The sequence below is a fragment of the Mastigoproctus giganteus genome, chromosome 1 (assembly GCF_048544385.1).
Source record: "Mastigoproctus giganteus isolate SK-2022 chromosome 1, ASM4854438v1, whole genome shotgun sequence".
NCBI classification, from domain to species: Eukaryota; Metazoa; Arthropoda; class Arachnida; order Uropygi; family Thelyphonidae; genus Mastigoproctus; species Mastigoproctus giganteus.
In genome coordinates, this window is record NC_143575.1 from 82,148,275 (window position 1) to 82,167,915 (window position 19,641).

General features: G+C 38.9%; 1 protein-coding gene across 1 annotated transcript in view; it reads right to left on the minus strand.

The window, feature by feature from the left end:
- LOC150090935 (cytochrome P450 20A1-like) overlaps window positions 1-19,641 on the minus strand; it is a 197,488-nt gene that overhangs the window by 64,078 nt on the left and 113,769 nt on the right. Inside the window, exon 8 of the mRNA XM_090380742.1 lies at window positions 3,284-3,404. Within this exon, the coding sequence (XP_090236868.1) occupies window positions 3,284-3,404 (121 nt within the window). The remainder of the gene's footprint in view (window positions 1-3,283; window positions 3,405-19,641) is intronic.

The following is a 19,641-nucleotide window of genomic DNA, read 5'->3' on the forward strand; positions in this document are numbered from 1 at the left end:
TTGCTTCTTGCCCTAATGGTAGCCGAGCATTCTGGTCTCTTGCCAAAGCTATTGGCCGCAACTTTTGCCCATCTCTACTCCCACCTCTGTCCAAACCAGATGGTTCTGTTGTCACTTCAGCCAAGGATAAAGCTGACCTGCTAGCATCCCATTTTTCTTCCAGCTCATGTATTAATGATCTTGGTAAAACACCTCCCACCATTCCTAACACGCTCCATTCAATGCCTTCTGTGGTCTTCCGTCAAAAGGATATCAGAAGGATTTTGATGAATCTTGATGCTAAGAAAGCTCCAGGTCCTGATGGGATTTCTCCACTTGTTCTCAAAACCTGTGCTCCTGAACTTACTCCTATTCTTTGCCGCCTTTTTTCACTTTCTTATTCCAAAGGTGTTTTTCCTTCTGCTTGGAAATTTGCTCATATCCAGCCAGTTCCTAAAAAGGGTGACAAATCCTTCCCATCCAATTATCGTCCCATTGCAATTACTTCTACTCTTTCTAAAGTAATGGAGAAATCAATTAACCGCCAACTCTTAAACTACCTAGAAACCTTCCGTCTGATCAATGATCGACAGTATGGATTCCGTCAGTGTCGATCCACTGGTGATATTCTGGCTTATGTTACCCATTTATGGACTAATTCAATGGAAAGGTTCGGTGAAACACAAGTAGTTGCTCTTGACATCTCAAAGGCTTTTGACCGTGTTTGGCATAAAGGTCTTCTAAACAAGCTTCCATCTTATGGTTTGCCAACTGTTTTTAGTAATTGGTTATCCAGTTTTCTCTCTGATTGCTCACTGAGGGTGACGGTAGATGGCTCTCTGTCTTCTAACTTCTCCACTAATGCCGGTGTCCCCCAAGGTTCAGTTCTTTCCCCCACTCTTTTCCTCTTGAATATCAATGACCTTCTTCCATTGACTGGAAATCCTATCCATAGTTTTGCCGATGATAGCACATTGCATTCAACTTTCCATTTTGAGAAACCTTGTCCAGCTCAATCAGCTTCAAGTTCTCGAAAATCTGCCGATCTTCAGGTAATTCTCCAGTGGGGCAAAGACAACTTAGTTGATTTCAACCCTTCTAAAACTCAGTCTTGTCTTATATCTCGCAAAAAGGATTCTTCTGCTCCTATGCTTATCTTTAGTGACACTCTGATTTCTAGGCAAAATTATATATCTCTTTTGGGGATTACCCTGACTTCTAATCTCTCTTGGCACAAGCACATTACAAATATTGCTTCCTCTGCATCTAAAAAACTTGGTTTTCTCTTTCGCTCTCGGCGTTACTTTTCTTCCAAACAGCTGCTCACTCTGTATAAATCGCAAATCCGCCCTGCCATGGAATATTGTTCCCACATCTGGGGTGGTGCCCCCAAAACCTCTCTCCGGCTTCTTGATTCCATTCAGAAGAGGGCAGTTAGGTTAATTAATGATTCATCTCTAACAGAGTCTCTCCACTCGCTTTCTCATAGACGCACTGTTTCTGCTGCATGCCTCTTCTACAGATACTTCCATGGGCACTGTTCTTCCGTATTGGCTTTTATAATTCCCGCTCTCTCTTTCAAAACAGTCTGAACACGTGCTGCCACCAGCCAACATCCATTTACTGTCCAACTTCAAACCCACAGAACCAACCTTCCATCTTCCTCATTTATTCATTCAACTGCCGTTTTCTGGAACAACCTTCCTTCATACGTATTTCCTGAAAATTACAATCTACAGAAGTTCAAGTCCAATGTCAACAAATATCTTCTTTCGTCTTCTCAACCTCCAACCCAAGCACGGTACTAAGTACTATAGGTTCTAATACCTCTCGTGTTTGGGGTTCTCATAAAAAAAAAAAAAAACTTCCTTGCGCTCATTTTAAAATCTGTTTAAAATATTTTCATCCCATTCCCCGCCTTAGTTCTTTTTAATGCTTCTTCCAACCTAAATTTAACCACCATCTACCAAAAAAATTTATTGCAGATTTATACAAGGTGAGTACCGTTTTTCTAAGCATTTGCTATTCATTTTTTAGTATCTTTAGAGCCTAAAATGTTTACACCCCTATTAAATTTATTAAATATTTGACAGGATCTTTCCTTTTTTTTATAGCCTAACTTTTCTTTAAAAAAAAAAAACATCAACCAAAACACAGTGGTCATAAATTTTTGTGATGATCTGGCAATTAGAGGTTTTTTCTTTGCTTGAGATGATAGATGTGCCCATTCCATAGAGTTATTCTAATCCGCCAACCATTGCACATGTAGGGTTTAGAATAAAGAACATAATGAAAGACCCAGGTGTCATCAGGCCTTTAAAAAATCTCCTTGAAGTTATTGTGTTCCTGCAACAGGTCTTGGCAGATCTCCTGCCTGCCATTTCTCTTCTTAACAGTTTGGATACCCATTTTCAGTACTTATGTTTTCCTATATTCTAACATGTCTAAAATGGTTAATATACTTTTCTTTAAATACTCTAATACTTGTATCATTGCATATATATGGTTATTGTCCTGACTTTGAATCATTTCACCTAAAATCTTAGTGTTCTCTTCAATGCACAGCCTTTGGTCTTATGCTCCTTGGCTCACAAATATCAATGACTGCTCCTTGTAAAAACTTATAAGCCAGCATGAACATTGCTGACATCAATGTCTTATTGGTACTTTTCTCAGTTTTTCACGAATCTGGACAGCTGAGTTTTCTCCTGACTTGAAAAGGAATTCTATCACTGACCATTTGCAGAAACAGACATCAGTTTAACTGTTAGTAATGACTTCAGATGTGTAATATATAGCAACTTTTATTTTAGCATCTTTATGCCTTAATACTAACAATATATTAAACATCGTGATGGTAACTCAATTACAAAAAATTTTCTTGCCCAACAGACATTACTTATGGACTGACCTTGTAGTATTAGTATTAAGAGTATGAGTTTAAAGTACCATTTTAAACTATTTCTTGTCCCTTCCTAATTCACGTCCTGCAGTTACTTTTTTATTTTTGGTCTGCCCTAGACAGTTAAATACCAAAATAATCTGAGTTTTAGTGCAATCACATGAATGCACTTTTTTTTTTTTGCTATGACCATAATTCAAACCTTTTCCATTTTAATAAGTAACAAAATCTTTAAATAACATTTTGTGAATGATTTGAATTTAATGTATTACTGAAATCAGTGCATATTCTTAATCATATATCTTATCCATTCACTGATTAAAAAAAAAAAGCTTTCAATTAAATGGAAAAAAAAATTCAAAATTTAATTAAATGAAATTCATTTAAATGAAAACAGACTACCTCAGCTGAGACAGAGTAACTGCAGACAATGGCTTGGAACCTAGTGTACTTTTGAGTTCTTCCACAAGTTTGTTTTGAACATCAGGATGGGTGGCCAAAAAATAAATGGCCCATGTTAGAGCTGAAATAAACACAATGCAGATTTAACTATAGCTCAACTAGTACAAGTGCATGATACTAATATCTGAAAGTACAATGCAACTTGTTTATAATAATCTCCATTTTAGAACTATTGCAGAATTATTAACAGAAAGCACATATTTTGAAAGACTACGTATGCATTATTATTGAATATGGTTTTATGATGTTACTTCCCAGATTTAATGATTAAATTTTCATGAATTCAATCTAAGGTTCTTAGAGTGAGTAATGATGATCGGATTGCCCACTTGATTACCAGCTCACAGTACAGCAGGTACAATTCTAGCTGAGTGGCCAAATGAAAGGGTATAGTTGAGGCATATGTTGCAAGAAAACAAGCTTATAGAGTATCAACCAAAAAAAAAAAAAAAAAACCCTTCCCATTTCACCCATCCAGCCACTCTAAATGTTTGTCTAGTTCGGCCTTAAATTTATTTAAGCTATCAGCTTCCACTGGGGCTTAGAGGGGAACAGGCATCCTGTGTGTTATCAGACACTCAGCCTAAACCACTGATGGATCCAATATCTCTCTATTACAGATGATTTAGGAGAAGTCCGGTTGGCTTGCCTCCCTAAAATCCACTCATGCACACCTTCTTGATGGTAAGCCCTGTTACGTCACTTAGGTGGCAACGAACGTGTAGAGTGGTTCTCTTCAAGACACCTGGTCAGCATGAAGAGGAAAAGACCAAATCCTCCAGCATATGACAGCAGGAGAAAACAAATGGCTCTCAGTCCTCAGCAGCTTTCACTCTCCCTCTTACTGCAGCGAGAGGATCAGAGTGGAAGCAGAAGGTGCTAGGAATCTCTGGGTACAACCAGGCTGCCATGCACGGAAACTGAACTTGGCCTATTATAACGTAAGATCACTCATCGGTGAAGACAGGATATTAGAGCTGGAAAAGGAATTAGAAAATGTGAATTGGAATATCATCAGTTTGGCTGAAACAAGAAGAAGAAATGAATCACTTATAAGTTTATCAAGTGGAAATCTGCTGTACACCAATGGAAACAGTGAAAGGAGTGAAGATGGGGTTGGGTTTCTGATCCATAAAGATTTTAAAAACAACATTTTGGAATTCAAAAGTACATCACCAAAGGTGTCAAGACTAATGCTCAAGATTTCTAAGAGGTAGAAGCTAAAGATTATAATGATTTATGCACCAACATCGAGCCATGATGATGAACAGATTGAAAAATGTACACCGAAATTGAGAGTCTTCTAGATGAGCAGAAAACCCACTACATTATTATTATGGGGGACTCTTGATTTTTTAAGGAGTCCTTATGTGCTGTAATGTAATAACTAGAGTGTATGTATAGCTTAGCTTAATTTTCAGCACTCACCTCATAGTAATCCGCTTAGCTGGTGGAGGGTTTTACCACATACATAGTGGTTATAGGATTCTAATACTTTACAGGGATTATGGGTTTAAAATTAAGTTATGGGCTATAAAAAAATTTTTAAGAAAGGAAAGTGCACCTTCCATGGTTGCCTAATTAAATTAAATTAAATGAAGAGGGAAAAAAAAAGAAAAAGAAAAGGAAAATATAAGCTAATAATCGCGCACGAGCGACTTTCGAGATTCCTCGTCTTCAGGTAGCTATAGTGGAGGGGGGGGAAGAGAACGCGCTTGGTGCTTGTGTTATATACGGGTTGGGTTCCCGAAATGCATTTCAGTGCACGTGGAAACTTAATACGTGCTAAATTCCAAATGGGGGAGAAATTGGCGAGAATCTTTTTGTTTAACACGCTGAGTGATGTACGGCGCTTAAACCATTCGATAACGAGGGCTTCGTTTTCAAGGATTTTGTAGCTAGAATTTAATTTAATTACTGTGATGGCCGACACACGATGAGTGGGTTGTGATTTTGAGATGGGACGTGTTGTGTTAGTTCTGTACTTGCTGAACACACAACATACTCGTGTGTTGTCTTGTATGAATTGAATTTGGAACTTAATCGGAGACTTCAATGCTAAGGTTGGAAAAAGACAAAACAGCGCAGAAAGGGGAACTATAGGAAATTTTGGAATGGGTGAAAGAAATGAAAGAGGTGAAAGACTTGTGGAATTTGCAGAATCTCAAGGACTGTCAGTAATGAACACTTTTTTCAAGAAAAGGGTGAACAGAAAGTGGACATGGAAGAGTTCAAATGGATTAACTACTAATGAAATCGACTTTATCATCACTAAAAGAAGATATATTGTGAATGATGTTACCGTCCTGAATAAGGTAAATGTTGGAAGTGATCACAGAATGGTAAGATGTACACTTGATATAGATGTAAGGAAAAAAAGGAAAAAACTGAGTAAATAACACAAAGGTCTTTGAGATAACAGAAGAGGAGAAAAAGCAGTATGTACTGTAACTTAAGAACAAGTTTGAGCTTCTGCAGACTGCTCAGGACCAAGATATCGACGAGGAATATTACAACTTTCTGAAAGTGATAAAGCCCAAAAAAACCTGTAGGGAAAAAGAAATCCAAAGAAGAAAAAATTAGTCAAGAAACACTTGTCATGATGAACCGAAGATGACAAATGAAGAGCAAGAAAAACACTGACAGGGAGAAAATTGAGTATACTGAGTTATGCAAAAACATTAGAAAGAGACTCAGAGAGGACATAAGAAGATTTAACACAAGAAAAGTAGAAAAAGCATTATGGGAAAACAAAGGATTTAAATCAGCAGCCATGAGCAGTAATACAGAAAGACAAATAATACTGAAACTGAAGAATAGTGATGGTGTACTTATAAACAGCAGAGAAGGCATAATTCAAATAGCAGAAGACTACTATAAAGAATTATACAAGGAACAGGGGAATGATGCCAGCAGTGGGGAAGATGGATTGCAAAGTAGCAAAACATACGACATACCCGATATTCTTCCTGATGAGGTAGAACATGCATTGAAGAAAATGAAGAATCAGAAAGCCCCGGGGGAAGATGAAGTTACTGTAGAGTTGTTAAAATTGGGAGGAAGAGACATAACACAAAAACTGGCAAGGCTCTTCACAAAGTGCATTAGAAAAGGTGTGACGCCTAAGCAGTGGAATAATGCAATCATAGTTTTGCTGCATAAGAAAGGAGATAAATCAGAAATGAAATTGGAAATTATAGACAATTAGTTTGTTATCCCACATCTACAAGTTGTTCACAAGGGTCATTACTAACAGATTAGAAAGAATACTTGATGAGAATCAACTGAAAGAGCAAGCTGGCTTTAGGACAGGATTCTCAACTATGGATCACCTTCACGTAATATCACAGCTAATGGAGAAAGCAAATGAATATAAATCACCGTTATGCCTGGCATTTGTGGATTATGAAAAGGCATTTGACTCCATACAGCATAAGGCAATGTTTCGGGCACTGGAAAGAAAAGGCATAGATACCCCATATATTATGATTTTGAAGAAAATATATGAGAGTGCTACCTCCTTTATTAGACTAGACAAAGACAGTAGGAAATTTAAAATCAAGAAAGGAGTTTGACAAGGAGACACAATATAAATAAAATAAAATAAATAAATTTTCTGTTTATACTCCAGGATGACCAAACGGTCAGAGGAGTTCTCTGAAGCTGTTTACTGCTGCCCTTGAGGAAGCTTTCAGAAGATTAGACTGGTCGCAGAAAGGAGTCAATGTGAACAGAGAGTACCTAAACCATTTATGATTTGCAGATGACATTGTGGTCATAAGCCACGATCCCAAAGAATTAGAGGAAAATCTTAATCAGTTATGCACAGTTAGTAAGGATTTTGGACTAAAGATGAATATGGCTAAAACAAAAGTAATTATGAACAAGTATGCCACAGAAAGGGACATAATGATTGAAGGAGCAGTAATTGAAATGGTGGAGTCATATACTTATCTGGGACAAGTTATTAGCTGTAATAATGATAAATGGCTAGAAGTCAAGAGAAGAATAAATTTTGGATGGATAGCATTCAGCAAATAGTCACATACTGAAGAGCAATATCCCAGTTTGTCTGAAACGTAAAATAATGGACCAATGTATACTCCCCACCATGACTTATGGAAGTGAAACTTGGACACTCAATAAAGAATGGAAGAGGAGCTGAGAACTACACAGTGAAGAATGGAACGAATTATATTGGGAATCAGACTGTTAGATAAGAAGAGGAAACACATGGATTAGGCAGCAAACTAAAGTAAAGGACATTCTTATCAAAACTAAAGATCTAAAATGGTCTTGGGCAGGACACATAGCTCGAAGACATGATGACAGATGGACTAAGAAAATAACAGAATGGTATCCAAGAGGAGCTAGAAGAAAACCTGAAAGACAAAGGTGGAGATGGATAGATGAAATTCATGAGTTTTTGGTAGTAAATGGATGGCCAGTGCTCAAAACAGAAGGAACTGGAAAGTTGATGGAGAGGCCTTCATCCTGCAGTGGATTGAAAATGGCTGATGATGATCAGCTTCCACAACGATAGATGGAAGTCTGTTCCAGCAATCAAACCTGCTGGCTAAAAGCAAACTTCTGCACATCTATTCTACAACCTATTTTTCTTCAATTTGAATCTGTCCCCCTCAGGTTCTTAATCTCAGCAAGTTGAAGTATCCCTATCAGCATTTAGCCTGCTCAAACCATTCAAGGCCTTGTACACCTCGATCAGATCACCTTGCAGGTGTCTAGTCTCCAGTATAGAACTATACAGGCTAAGTATGTGGATCTATGTAATACCAAAAAAATACAGTAGAATTCTGGTCTATGCCTTGTAAATTCCTCTGTTCTTACATGCATAACTTCTTATCTTTGACTTTCAGAAAGAAGGTGATTTTTAATTATCATCAGAAGAAAGCAGGAGATTATTAAAAAAGCATGAAATTAAATTTTACTGGCAACACATGCAGTATATAATAAGCCAGAAGATTGTTTGCTTACATAACATAAGCAAATAATCCTGTAGCTTAATATATACTGAATATTTTATATTCAGATATTTTAATGACATTACTTCATTTACTACATTATTATGTATAAATTAAGCAACAGTTCCTGTGGCTGTATCTTAATGTGTGATGCATTCATACTAACTATTATAAATATTAGTTATGAATCTTTTGTATCATGAACACAGCTAGATCTGCAGAGAACTTAAGGGCAACTCTTAATTTTTTTCTACATTTTTTTTCTGACATATATTTATATATGACATTTTAGAAATTAAAACAGCTTTGAAAATAACTATTCTACAAGCACTCAGTTTCAAACAGACAAACTGAAATACTCTTTTTATAATGCATTCAACTTCACAGATTCTATCTACATGATGTAAAATTAAATCTACATTTTTCTCCTCTTCTGAAGATGCCTAGAAAATATTCAACACATGTTTAGAACCAATCATCTAATCTACTTTAAGAAGGTCTCACTTGCATTCATAATTATAATGACTAAAAATTATACTCAGTGATCACTAAATTATGACCACCCCATCCGTAATGGATAATGCCACATAGCTCGCAGTATAAAAAGCCGAATAGCTTCATTGAGATAGTTAGGTAGCTCTAACGTATAATTTAGAGTAATACGCTTCACTGTTTCTATTAGATAGCGTAGTATTTACATTTAATTAATTTAATTTATTGATTTCATTAATTTAAAGTATCATGCCCCAAACTAGAGCAGCAAAGCAACGGGCACAAAGTGGCAGGAGTGCTGTGATTCGGGGGAGAACTGAGGGGGGCGATTCTCCAACGCATCACAGCCTAAAAAAATGTGCAACTTGTGAAATGTTTGCCGAACTCTCTGGAATGGAACATGACATTGCCATGGGGAATGTCTTTGTGTGTGCGTGCGATGTAAGGAGTGTAAGGAAATCAGGCGACAACTTAGCGTTGTTATGGGCCTATATGAGAGTTTGAAGGACAGGGTGGATGCCGTCGAAAGATCTAAATTGAGGGGCCCATCAGGCTCTCAGCTGACCACATCAACGCCGGAGCTTGCAATTGGTCATCGCGCAACACAGCAGCAACCCCCAAGGCAGAATGCGCTGGTCCCACAGGAACTAGTAGTTGTTGGTGACTCTATTGTCAGGGAAACCGGAAACATGCTTTGTAAAAAGGATAGGTGGAACAGGACCAGGGTATGTCTGCCAGGGGCAAAGGTAGATGATGTTGTAGAGCGGATATCATCTTTTAAGGGCACAAAAGGTGATATAGTTGTACACGTTAGCACTAATGATATTAGGAGTAGGAGACCGCAGAATTACTTAACAAGTACAAGTCACTGTTGAACAAAAGCCGAGAATTATGGTTGAATTTGAAAGTGTCTGCAATTCTACCCAGACACGATAGAAGGGAGTATATGATGAGAGCCTTGTCGATCAATTCGGCCCTGGAAAGAATGTGCAAGGCTCAAGGGGTAGAATTTTTTTCAGCCTGACTGTACTTGTTAACAGGAGAGACTGCTTCTATAGGGATGGGATACACTTAAATAGAAAGGGTGCAAGAATATTTGCTGATGCTATTGAGGCAGTGTTAGGTGGGTCGGAAAACTGATAGCTTGGGAGGATACAAGGACTAATAATTTAACAGTAGCCGTAGGCAGAGGTGAAGGTGATTCTTGCACAACTTCTATTAGAATAAGTAGCGACCTGGAGCGTGGGGGTTTCAGGGACGGATGGCAGTCATCCTGAAATAGGTGGGTATATGGGATGTGTTAGAGTAACTACGAATAGGGGTAGGAGCATGTATGCTTGCATGTATACCAATGCTACAAGTATAGTAAATAAATTTGATGAATTTGAAGTGTTGGTCAAGACATCAAAGGCGGATATTGTTGGGATAGCAGAGACGTGGTGTCACACAGATATAAGGAATGCCAAACTGGAATTTGGGGAGTACAATGTGTACAGAAAGGATAGAAGGTGGTGTTATGCTGTTAATTAAGAAAAACATAAAATCAAAAGAAGTGCATCCAGTTTATATAGACGAACAGTGCACCTGTTCATCTGTATCATCTATATTGAGTCAGTTTGGTGTGACAGAAGCACTGCGAAAGCAAAAATTAGAGTAGGAGTGTGTTATAGGCCTAATGACTTGAATGAGTACAATGAACAATTGTACAGAGAAATAGAGTGGGCTAGTAAATCGAAATGTCTTATAATGGGGGATTTTAACTTCCCAGATATTGACTGGAACTTGTGGGTTGGTAACTCACACACTAGTCAGACTTTTGTGGATTTATTGGATGATTGTTTTCTGCAGCAGCATGTTCGAGAGGCAACCAGAGAAAGTAATACTCTTGATCTGGTTATCAGCAGTGATCATTCGTGTATTAAGAATTTGCAGATAAAGGAACCACTAGGTGGCAGTGATCACAGTGTACTGATGTGGGATTTACTTAAAGATTTAATTACCATCAGGGGTTAAGGAAAGGGTTTTTGCTTCTGTAAAGGTGAGTACAGTGCTCTCCGACAGTTTTCAAATTCTGTACAGTGGGATCAACTGACGATGTTACCAACAGTAAATTCTAAGTGGGAAGCATTCAAGGAATTAATCATGGAAGCTACTAAAAGTTTCATACCTATTAAGAAATATTGTTCAAGGTTTAGGCCTAAATGCTTATCTAATGAACTAATGAGACTCGTAATAGAGAAGAAAAATGCATGGGATGCATATAAATTATCAAGCGACTCAGAAGACTATGGCAGATATAAGCTAGTCTGTAATTAGATGACAAAGGAGGTTAGGCAGGCGAAGGCAGAATTTCTTTACTTATATACACTCTAAAAGGAAGGGGATGAATCTGATTTGTCACTTGACATCGATGGTTCGACTGTTGATGATCTTGCTCAGATAGCAAACAAACTGAATGAGTATTTTGCATCTACATTCATACATGAGGAATTATTAAGGTTTGAAAATGGCAGAAGGTTATCAAATTGTAGCAGGATACTTAATTATTTTGGAATAACTGAAAGCAAAGTGGAGGAGAAATTGTTGAAGTTAAACATAAGAAAAGCACCTGGAGTGGATGGGATCTATCCAGTTATATTAAAGGAGGCAGCAAAGCAACTAAGCAAACCCTTAGCCATAATTATGAGAGCGTCTTTGGACTCAGGGGAGGTTCTCACGGACTGGAGATGTGCAAATATATCCCCAATTCACAAAGGGGGGAATCGAAGGGTGACACGAATAATTACAGACCAGTTAGTTTAATTTCTGTTCCGGGTAAAATAATGGAGTCACTGGTTAAAGATGCATTGCAGGATCATCTAGACAAGACTGCAGCAATAATTCAGACACAGCATGGGTTTGTTAAGGGAAAGTCTTGTCTGACAAATTTGATAGGATATTATGATGTGGTTACAAAGGAACTGGATGCAAAAAATAATTTTGATATCATATATTTGGATTTCAGGAAAGCTTTTGACACTGTTGCGCATGGAAGACTATTGTACACATTGGAGCAGAATGGTATTAAGTGTAAGTTGCTACAATGGATAAAAGGATGGTTAAGTGGGAGAAGACAGAGGGTGGTAATCAATGGGTGCTGCTCTTCGTGGACTAATGTTATTAGTGGAGTCCCACAGGGTTCGGTGTTAGGTCCACTGTTGTTTTGTATATTTATCAATGATATTGATGAAGGTATATTAGCATTAGCATTAGCATTAGTAGAGGCATTTGATGCAAGAAAGCAAGCTTATGTAGCATCAGCCAAAAAAAAAAAAAAAAACCACTTCCACTTCACCCCCCTGTTCGTTCAAAATACCTGTCCAGCTGAGCCTTAAACTTATTTAGGCTATCAACCTCCACCACAAGGGATGGAAGTCTGTTCCACCAACCAACCACCCGCTGGCTAAAGGCAAATTTCCGCACGTCTATCCTACATCTGTCTTTCCTCAATTTGAATTTATGCCCTCTCAGGTGATTTTTCTGAGCTAGAGGAAGAATCCCATCAGCATTGAGCATGCTTAAACCATTCAAGGCTTTATACACCTCTATCAGATCACCTCGCTGGTGCCTAGTCTCCAGACACTGTAATTTGCAAAATTTAAGCCTTTCTTCGTAAGAGCACCCCTTTGTTCCATTCACTAATCTTGTTGCCCTTCTCTGTACTCGTTCCAGCAGCTCTACATCCTTCTTGAAATGAGGCCTCCAGACCTGTATACAGTACTCTAGGTGTGGCCTGACCATCGCCTTTTACAATGGAATAATCACCTCCTTATCCCTGCTGGAAAAATTCCTGTATATCATTGACAATACTCCATGAGCTACTCTTGCAGCCCGTCTGCACTGCTCAGAGAACTTCATATCTGCCTGCACAACCACCCCCAAGTCCCTTTCATTCTCTACCACTGTCAGTGTTGTACCACAGAGTTGATACGTTGCTCTGGGGTTGCTGTTTCCCATGTGTAGTACTTTACATTTGTCAATGTTAAACTTCATTTGCCACCTCTCAGCCCATCTGCTCAACCTTTCCAGATCCTGTTGCAGCAGCATAGTGTCAGTAGTGTCCTTCACAACCCTACCAACCTTTGTATCGTCTGCAAACTTGGACATTAAGCCCGATATACCATCATCAATATCATTTATAAATACAGAAAACAATAATGGACCCAATACTGAGCCCTGAGGGACTCCACTAATAACATCAGTCCACGATGAGCAGTGTCCATTGATTACCACTCTCTGTCTTCTCCCCCTCAACCACCCCTTTATCCATAGCAGCAATTTGCCTCCAATGTCACACTGCTCCAATTTGTGTAGCAGTCTTCCATGTGCAACAGTATCAAAAGCCTTTCTAAGATCCAAGTATATAATATCAAAGTTATTCCCTGCATCCAGTTCTTTTGTGACTGCATCATAGTATCCAATCAAGTTGGTCAGGCAAGACTTCCCCTTAACAAAACCATGCTGTGTCTGAGCTATAACTGAAGTCTTGTCTAAATGATCCTGCAGTGCTTCTTTAACCAGTGCCTCCATTAATTTTCCTGGAACAGAAGTTAAGCTCACAGGTCTATAATTACTTGTGTCAGCCTTTGATCCTCCTTTGTGAATTGGGGTCACATTTGCACATTTCCAGTCTATGGGTACCTCCCCTGAGTCCAAGGAAGCTCTCATAATTATGGCTAAGGGTTTGCTTACTTCCTTTGCTGCCTCCTTTAATATAACTGGATAGATCCCATCCACCCCGGGTGCCTTTCTTGTGTTTATCTTCAACAGTTTCTCCTCCACTTTACTCCCAGTTATTTCAAGATTCTGTAGCTTACTGCTAGAGTTGAATACACCTCTGGCATTCCCCTCGCTGAATACCTCCTCATGTGTGAATGTCGATGCAAAATATTCATTTAGTTTGTTAGCTACCTGAGCAGGATCATCAACACTTGACCCATCAATATCAAGTGGACCAATCTGATTCATCCCCTTCCTTCTAGAGTTTACATAAGTAAAGAACTCTTTGCTGTTTTTCTTTGCATCCCTTGCCAAAGATTTCTCGTAATCTGCCTTCGCCTGCCTAACCTCCTTTGTAACTTGGTTGCATATCAACTTGTATCTATCATAGGCTTCTGTGTCATGTGTTAATTTGTATGTATCCCATGCATTTTTCTTCTCTGCCATATGCCTCATTAGTTCATCTGACATCCATTTTGGCCTAAACCTTGAACAATATTTCTTAGTTGGTATGTAAAGCCTAGTAGCTTCCAAGATAAGTTCTTTGAATGCTTCCCATTTTGAATTTGCTGTTGGTAACATCATCAGTTGGTCCCACTGTATAGAATTTAAATACTGTCTCAGTCCATCGTAGTCGCCTTTACGGAAGCAATAACCCTTCCCTTTACCCCTAATGGTAGTTACCTCTTTGAGTAAATCCCACTTCAGCACACTGTGATCACTGCCACCTAGTGGTTCATTTATCTGCAGATTCTTAATGCATGAAGAATCACTGCTGATAATCAAATCAAGAGTATTACTCCCTCTAGTTGCCTCCCGAACATGCTGATGTAGAAAACAATCATCCAATAAATCCACAAAAGCCCTGCTAGTGTGTGAGTAACCAGCCCCCAAAATCCAGTCAATATCTGGGAAATTGAAATCTCCCATTATATCAGGCTTAATGTCGAAGTTTGCAGATGATACAATAATGCTAATGCTAATACTTCTCTGTGCCCTTACCGATTATTTTTTAGTTTAACTTATACATGTGTCAAACAGACACTTGACCTTAGATTTTCGCATAGCCCCTCGCTACTTAAACCCCTGCTATCTGTGGATTTCACTGTGGGACAACTAAGGCGACTGGCTGGTCACAGTGCCAATTGTTCGCAAAACCACAACTGTTGGTGACATTAAATTGTTTAGTAACACTACAGTATCTGAATTCAATATGACAAATACTACCTTCTGTCAAAATTCTAGCATCTGCACCATCTGTGGTACCAGCTCTGACCACATTATCCAATGTATTGAGTGTAAGCAATTAATATGCAATGGCTGTACCCAATCTGACTTGAAAAAAATTAAATAAAAGTCGTCGGAAATCATTCTGTTGTGATAGATGTTGGCTCAGAAATACTCAAAAAATGCCCTATAACTGTTGCAACAGAAAACAGCACGGAACCTGAGGCACTTTCCTCCTCTTCCGCTAGCAAAGTTGAAATGCCCTACTCTAGTTCACTTGAGTCACACATCATGGCAATAACTAGAAATATTGACTCTGAACTTTATGTGGAAGGAACCCCTAATCTTTCCTTGTTGTCTCCGGGGTCACATCAACTTTCAGATGCATCAACTCAAACGCATATATCTATGCTGTCAGAAGACCTTGGCGCTTACTCCTTCCCTACTGAAACTCAGAATACATCCTTTTCTATTTTACAATCAAATAAATTCCAGGAACTATTCTTTAATGTTGTGAAGAAAATCCTCCATCAAACTGAGCTAATCAGTGTACCTCATACTGCAAAATCTGATATTCCCCTGGATTCTAATACATTCAATGAAGGAAATTACGAACTATCCACGGAGATTCGTAGTATAAAAACAATATTAACTAATCAACAGGCTGAAATTCCTGACATCAACACCCAAATTAAAAATCTCGCATCAATTTTGTCTTGCCACTTAACAGAAACTAGGAAGAACTCTGAACCTAAAAAAGGGCAACAAGATTAGTGAATGGAACAAAGGGTTGCTCTTACGAAGAAAGGCTTAAGTTTTGCAAATTACAGAGTCTGGAGACTAGGCACCGGAGAGGTGATCTGATAGAGGTGTATAAGGCTTTGAATGGTTTGAGCATGCTCAATGCCAATGGGATTCTTCATCTTGCTCAGAATAATCAGCTCAGAGGGCATAAATTCAAATTGAGGAAGGACGGATGTCGGATAGATGTGCGGAAATTTGCCTTTGGCCAGCGGGTGGTTGGTTGGTGGAACCGACTTCCATCACTTGTTGTTGAAGTTGATAGCCTAAACAAATTTAAAGCTCAACTGGACAGGTATTTCGAACGAACGGAGGGGTGAAATGGGAGTGGTGTGTGTTTTTTTTTTTTTTTTTTTTTTTTTTGGCTGATGCTGAATAAGCTTGCTTTCTTGCATCATATGCTTCTACTAATGCTAATGCTAAATACAAAGGTTGGCAGGGCTGTTAATGACAGTAATGGCAGTGTGCTACTGCAACAGGATCTAGATAATTTGGGCAGATGGGCTAAGAAGTGGCAACTGAAGTTTAACCTTGACAAATGCAAAGTACTGCATATGGGTAGAAGTAACCCCAGAGAAACGTACCAACTGTGTGGTACTACACTTAAGGTGGTAGAAAATGAAAAAGACCTGGGAGTAATTGTGCAGTCAGATATGAAGTTTTCTGAGCAATGCAGACAGGCTGCCAGGGCAGGTCATGGGGTTTTGTGAATGATATATAGGAATTTTGCTAGCAGGGAAAAGCAGGTGATTATCCCTCTGTATAAGGCAATGGTCAGGCCATGCCTTGAGTACTGTGTACAAGTCTGGAGACCTCATTTTAGGAAGGATGTAGATTTACTTGAGCGTGTACAGAGAAGGGCAACAAGATTGGTGAGGGAAATGAAGGGATCCTCTTACCAAGAGAGGCTTAAGTTCTGCAAATTGCAGTGGTTGGAGACTGGGCACCTGCACAGTGATCTGATTGAGGTGTATAAGGCCTTGAATGGGTTGAGCACGCTGAATTCTGATGGGGCCCTTCCACTTGTTCAGATTACGAACCTAAGGGGGCTTAAATTCAAATTAAGAAAAGACAGGTGTAGAATAAATGTGCGGAAATTTGCCTTTAGCCAGCGGGTGGTTAATTGCTGGAACAAACTTTCATCTGTTGTTGTAGAAGTGGATAGGTTGAATAAATTTAAGGAGGAACTGGACAGGCATTTGGAGGCAATGGTGTGTTTTTTTTTTTTTTTTTTGGCTGATGCTGCATAACCTCATACACTTGCTTTCTTGCATCACATGCCACTACTACTACTATAAGCTAGAGCAGTGGTAATATGTATCTGGTCATGCAAATCAAAGTGATAAAGCAGCAGTTATGAGACATAGTAAAGATATCACACAGTTTCAAAGGGGAATGATTGTGGGAGCTAATGTGTCAGGTGCTTCCACATCAGAAATGGCACATCTTGTTGGTTGCTCACTCATGGCCCGCTGTAGTTAAGGTGTAGCAACAATGGTGTCAAACTACCTCCCACCAACAGAACTGAAGGATTACTCACAGTATCAGTATTATTACACACAGTATTAGTACAAGGTGGATATTTGCAGGGAGTGAAGGGTGCACAGCACTGTACAGGTCAAATGGCAGGTCATTGTGCAACAGCCGACACTGCAACACAATATGGGAAATGCAAAAACAATATTCCAAATGATGTTGCACCACACATTCATGTATAGTGTTCCCCAGCAGACAACCCAAGAGACACCGTCTTCTTACCACCAATCACTGTCAATGGCAAATGCTGTGGTGTCAACCACAGCATTTGCTGGTCGGACACTGAAGGACTGGAAAAAACTGTGTTGATCAGACAAGTCCAAATACTTAGTGCAACACACTGACAGACGCCTCTGTATGTGTGGTACAAGCAACACAATTCCATGTACCCATAATGCACGGTGCCCACTATCTGGGCAGTTGACAGTGGTTGCTTAATATGGGGCATGTTTTGCTGGCAAGAACTAGGATCCCTGGTGCTTATGGAGTAACATTTCAGTGAGACCTACTGGCAGCACAACTCAGGAGATCATGTGCGCCCCACCTTGTTGCATTTTTTCCTGAACAGAAAGGGGATCTTCCAAAATGATAATGTGCCATGTCACTGGGCCCAACACTGTGCACAAGTAGTTTGAGGAACACAGCGAAGACATCACCAATTTTGATTGGCCTCCAATTTTACCTAACCTCAGTCCAACTGAACACCTGTGGGATGTTTTGGAACTGGAAGTGAGGCATATGGACACACAACCTTACGTCATCTATTCCAACACTGTGGAAAGCTTTGTGGGCAGCATGGCTGCAGATCCCTACAAATGTCCAGATGTCTTTAGACATCTAGTGGAGTCAATGCCTAGACAAATAGTGACTGTCATCCATGCAAACAGTGGCTTAACACGGTAATAGGTAGGTGGTCACAATTCAGTGATCACTGAGCATATAATCATTACCAATAACAATGATCTGCATAGATTTTGATGTTTCCAAAATTCACGATACTTCTGGGTGTACTTTTTTTTTAGTATTAATTCAAAAATTCCAAACCATTTTTATCTATCAAGTACAGATTTTTTTACAAATAGTAAGAACTATTTTCTTAGATATACATTCCATGTGTATGCAATATGTGTACTACTTTCTTTCTTCCTTTGTAACTGATTGATATAGATGTGTGAGATCTATTTTTTTTTTTTTTTTTTTGGTAGTTGTTGGCACATCGGCTTCTGTGGCCATAATGCATCTCCCAAAATTTTTTGCAGTACTTTGATCCAAGCCCGAGGCGGGATTTGAACCTGCAACCTTTGTGTTGCCAGGTAGGCACTTTACCCACCCAGCTAGCCCGGTCGGCTGTGTGTGTGAGATCTACAAGTCAGGTAGCTATATAAACCTGCAAAGTTTTTTTCTTTCACATTCAGTTATTTTTTTTTTTTTAGTGCAGTTGTGTTAACCAAAATCTGCTTCTAATGTGAATTTTCACATTCTGTGTCTTTGAAAATGGCAACTTGTTGTTGTGTTAATAATCAAAATATATTTCGTTACATTTGCAGTAGTAGTGGTGAAACAAAGGCAGGATATTACATCGTTTGTGAAAAATGTAAACACTGCATATTTTGGGATTAAATTAGGTGATCAAGATAAAAGTTTGGCTACTTTTGTTCCATAAATGTAACAGGTTATAACATGCAGAGCACTGTATACCCCAACAACAACAACATTACTTTGGCAGTGAGGCCAGTACCCCATGGATCTGAACTTCTGATACCACCTCCACTAGTTGTTTTTGAACATATGCCATCAGATCCCAAATCTGGTATTTGAGATTTAAAGGATGATATAAACTATTGTGATGAAGAACTTCACAACACTATACCACATCTGTTTACACAAAGTGAACTCAATGATCTTGAGAGTGATTTAAATCTACCCAAAGGGTCTGCAGAGCTTTCAGGGTCAAGGCTAAAATCCAAGAATCTGTTCCAGCAACAGTATTTTCATGGACATCATGAAAAAGAACTGGTTCCTTCTTTTTCGAAGAAGGTTCAATGATACATTACAACAACATTCCTGCAATTGTGAAATTTTTTTTGGAATTGTCCACCAACCAACAGAGTGGAGACTATTTACTGACTCAGTGAAGGAAAACCTCAAAGGAATTCTCCTTCATAATGTAAACAAATTCTGCTGCTTGGCAATGACTTAACCACACAAAAATGCCTTGCTTTCCGTGTGAAAGGAATAGGCAAGCAAGAAGTGAACATAGGGAAAGGAAAGTGTAGCTGTCAAGACAGTCTATAACACTTGGTTCAAAGAGCATTAAAGGTGAGCCACAAATAGATTGAAACAAAGTACTGTCAACTCCTCCGCATATAAAGCTAGGCTTAATGAAACAGCTTGTCCAAGCCCTGAATAAAGGGAAAATTGTTTCAAGTACATTTGCAGTAAGTTTCCATCACTATATATAAAAAAAATCAAAGTAGGAAATTTTGTTGGACTTCAAATCTG